The sequence below is a fragment of the Echinops telfairi genome, unplaced genomic scaffold (assembly GCF_000313985.2).
Source record: "Echinops telfairi isolate 266 unplaced genomic scaffold, ASM31398v2 ScPeMD7_7463;HRSCAF=8501, whole genome shotgun sequence".
Classification (NCBI taxonomy): domain Eukaryota; kingdom Metazoa; phylum Chordata; class Mammalia; order Afrosoricida; family Tenrecidae; genus Echinops; species Echinops telfairi.
This window is the reverse complement of record NW_022111363.1, coordinates 2,063,704-2,067,330: the sequence shown is the minus strand read 5'-3', so window position 1 is coordinate 2,067,330 and position 3,627 is coordinate 2,063,704. Positions and strand designations below refer to the sequence as shown.

At 50.3% G+C, this 3,627-nt stretch overlaps 1 protein-coding gene across 1 annotated transcript in view; it reads left to right on the top strand.

Moving 5' to 3' along the window:
* Positions 1–1,810, top strand: part of LOC101650583 (histone H4 transcription factor) — a 7,447-nt gene extending 5,637 nt beyond the window's left edge. Inside the window, exon 7 of the mRNA XM_045283565.1 lies at positions 743–1,810. Within this exon, the coding sequence (XP_045139500.1) occupies positions 743–1,260 (518 nt within the window). The 3' untranslated portion in view covers positions 1,261–1,810. The remainder of the gene's footprint in view (positions 1–742) is intronic.
* Positions 1,811–3,627: the final 1,817 nt, after the last annotated feature.

Below are 3,627 nucleotides of genomic sequence, written 5' to 3'. Positions count from 1 at the left end.
CCCCCCCATGAACCCTTGATAATTTATAAATTATTATTTTGTCATGTCTTTTTTTTGGATGTTTTATGAAGATTTATATGTGTTAGTTATGTTAAAATCTTATTCCATGGATATCCATTCAGCTAGCTTTCAGCAGGAACCGGCATGGTTGTGAGCATTACAAATCCTTCAGTTCTCCAAACATGAAGCCTTATCCTATCCTTTTTTTGAGAACTCATTTCCACCCGCTGTAGCAAAAACCTGAGTCTTCACATCCTTTAGAGCACTCCAGTGTGCACCAGTTAGGTGGTTCCAGATGCGTCAGACTCGGCCCATCGTTGGGACTTCCAGCCCCTTCCTTCTGGTGTCCGCTGTGCCCACGGCCGGAATTCCAGCGCTATTTTCAAGACCTGTGACGATATTTTGTCATGTCTTAACACTGTCCGACATCTCCCTTTACCACTGTTGTCCGTCCCCCAGGGAGGAGGTTATATGTAGATCCTTGTAATTGGTTCCTCCTTTCTACCCTACCACTGGTCCTGAAGGCTTCATCTGTCCTGGATTCCCTGTGTTTCCACTTCCTGTCTGTACCAGTGTGCATCCTCTGGTCTAGCTGGATTTGCAAGGTAGAATTGGGATCATGATAGTGGAGGGAGGAAGCATTAAAGAACTAGAGGAAAGTTGTCTGTTTCATTGTTGCTGCCCTGCACCCTGACTGGCTCGTCTCTCTTCCCTCTTTTTCTGCATATTCAATGAAAACTCCCATCCCTGAGAACCCTAGGACTGCTTCCATCCTTCATCTTTGCCCCTCCCTTGCCTGTGCCCAGGCCCTGTCTCTCTGCCCCCCACCATGTTTGCTGCCCTTTGTGCCCCTGCCTCACCAGGTACAAGGAGCATGAAGATGGCTACATGCGACTGCAGCTGGTTCGCTATGAAAGCGTAGAGCTGACCCAGCAACTGCTACGGCAGCCCCAAGAAGAGCCGGGCTTGGGAGTTTCGCTGAACGAGAGCAGCCTGCAGGGCATCCTTCTAGAAACAGTCCCAGAGGATCCAGGACTTGAAGAGGCTGAAGAGGGTGGGGGTGGTGAGGGGACAGCTCTTCAGGAAACCCCCAGCCCTGTCCCCCACTTGGTGAATCAGACCAGTGCCCAAAGCCAGCAAGAAATTGTCTACTATGTGCTGTCTGAGGCCCCAGGACAGCCTCCCCTGCACGCTGAGCCACCCTCGGGGAGTGGCACGGAAAAGCTTCAGGGAACAGCGAAGGAGCCCCGGTACCCATGATGTGAAGGCTGCAGGCCTGACCACTCCTACCTCAGGGCCTAGGTTTGAGCCAGCTGGTGGCAGCCCCCCAGTGGCAGTCAGCGCGTCCCTCGAGGAGTGGTGCTGAGAACTGCGTCCATTCTGGACCAGGCACCACCTATTCTCCTGACGGACTTCCCTTTGCCGCCAGATCAGTCGCCGTGTAATGGGGATACTGAGGAGCTGGATTCTGTATGGGGAGCATCGTGGGGGGTGTTCGTGGTGAGGGGACTTAGCAGGCTTAACGAGAAATCCTGCACACAGGCTAGAGAGAGGGTGAAATCCGTGGTCATGCACATTCACTCCTATCTTTGTGGGGGCCGTCCGTAGACTCAGGGGTCACCTGTAACTGCCCTCTCTAACAGTTCTTTCCTTGAAACCAGCCAAGGCATTGAGAGCCAGACCTCCATTTCTCTCCTGGGGGGTCTTCCAACAGCCCCAGGAGTCCATTGTATCCTCAGGGACGGGATTGGAGGCGCGGAGTTTGTGGATAAGGATTGTTTTTTGGTAATAAAAGACACTTGGGTGTTCACTCACATGTCTTCCTTACCTCTGGTCACATTAAACTGGACAGTGATGAGACACAGCACCCTGGGAAGCCAGGTAATTCGGCTTGTTCCCTTTTCAGTGCCTGGGTATTGATTGTGAGCAGTCTTATCCCTGCCCTGCTTTGCTGTGATTTCATGACTTCTCAGCATCTGCCATCCCCATGGAAGCCCCAAGCATAGGCCGCATGGGACCTGTGAGTGGGGCTCCCCAGCGGGAGCAGGTCACCCACAGTCTCACGTGCCGAGTCTCACACTAGGTGCAAGGTCCCAGTGAGAACTCAAACAGGCCATCATGGAGCCCATTCCAACTCTTCGTGACCCTGCAGGACAGAGTGGACTGCCCCGTGGGTAGCTGCCACGACGGACGAGTGATCTCAAACTGCTGACCACGTGGGCAGCACTCACACCTAACCTACCATGACCCAGGGCTCCCCGCCGAGAAGTTCGGGGTCAAGGTTTTCAGAAGCCTTTTTTTTCTTTTGAGTTAAATCATTGTATTGGGGGCTCATACAACTCTCATCACAATCCACACATCCATCCATTGTGTCAAGCAAGCACTTTTGTACATTTGTTTCCCTCATTATTCTCAAAACCTTTGCTTTTCGCTTGAGCCTTTGGTATCAGCTCCTCATTGTTACCCCCCCTCCCCGCTCCCCCCTCCCTCATGAGCCCCTGATAATTTATAAATGATTATTTTGTCATATCTTACACCATCTGACATCTCCCTTCACCCACTTCTCTGCTGTCCGCCCCCCAGGGAGGGGGTTATATGTACATCCTTGTAATCGGTTCCCCCTTTATATCCTACCTTCCCTCCACCCTCCCATTGAGAAACCTTGACAGCGTGAGTCTTTGCCTGTCTGATGGCGTGTTTGGGGAGAAGGCACTGTACTTGTTCCACTGGGGGTATGCTACAGGTGGTGAAATCTCTGTGGGGTCCCAGGAAAGCCAGTCTAGATAATGGACTGACTGTAGGAAACAAATTTAATTCATGCCTCCATTTCACCATCTCATAAAGGACCTCTCCTTGAGGAAGGTAAATACCCACATTGGCATAAACTTAGTCCTTGAATTCTTGTGGCCTCCACCTGACTTTCTGCTTGCACTCTATTACTCTTCAATCTGCATTCCTCGTCATTAGTCGAATAATAAAACATGTCCAGGTGTGAGGTCCTGCCTACCCCCTTAGATTGGTCACCCCTTGGTCTACGACCTGCTGCAGGGCAGGCCACAAAGTCGCACACCTCCTCGAGTTTGTGGAGAATCCTTGGTTCCTCTACCTGGGATGGCTTGCCCACCGTCTGTGGGCAGACATCCTTTCAGAGTCCCCATAGGCTCTTCCTTGAAGCCTTTCCTGATCGCAGAGTAAGAAATACTGCTGCTTCAATATAACATGATGGGCTTCGATCACTGTCTCTCAAGTCCCTCCAAAGTGGCTATGTATCTCCCTCACAGGAGCTCAGTAAATGATGAGAAAAACATTTTCCCCCTAATTCTGCCATAGGTACATATATTTTTTAATTTTATTGGGAGTTTGTACAACTTATCACAAATCATTTTATTGGGGGCTCATACAACTCATCACAATCCATACATCCATCCATTGTGTCAAGCACATCAGTACATTTGTTGCCATCATTTTCAAAACATTTTCTTTATACTTGAGCCCTTGGTATCAGTTCCTCATTTTTCCCCCTCCCGCTCTCGCTCCCAAGTTCTTGATAATTATTTTTTCATGTCTTACACTGACTCCTACTTGTCTCCTTTCACCCACTTTGCTGTTGTCCGTCCTCCAGGGAGG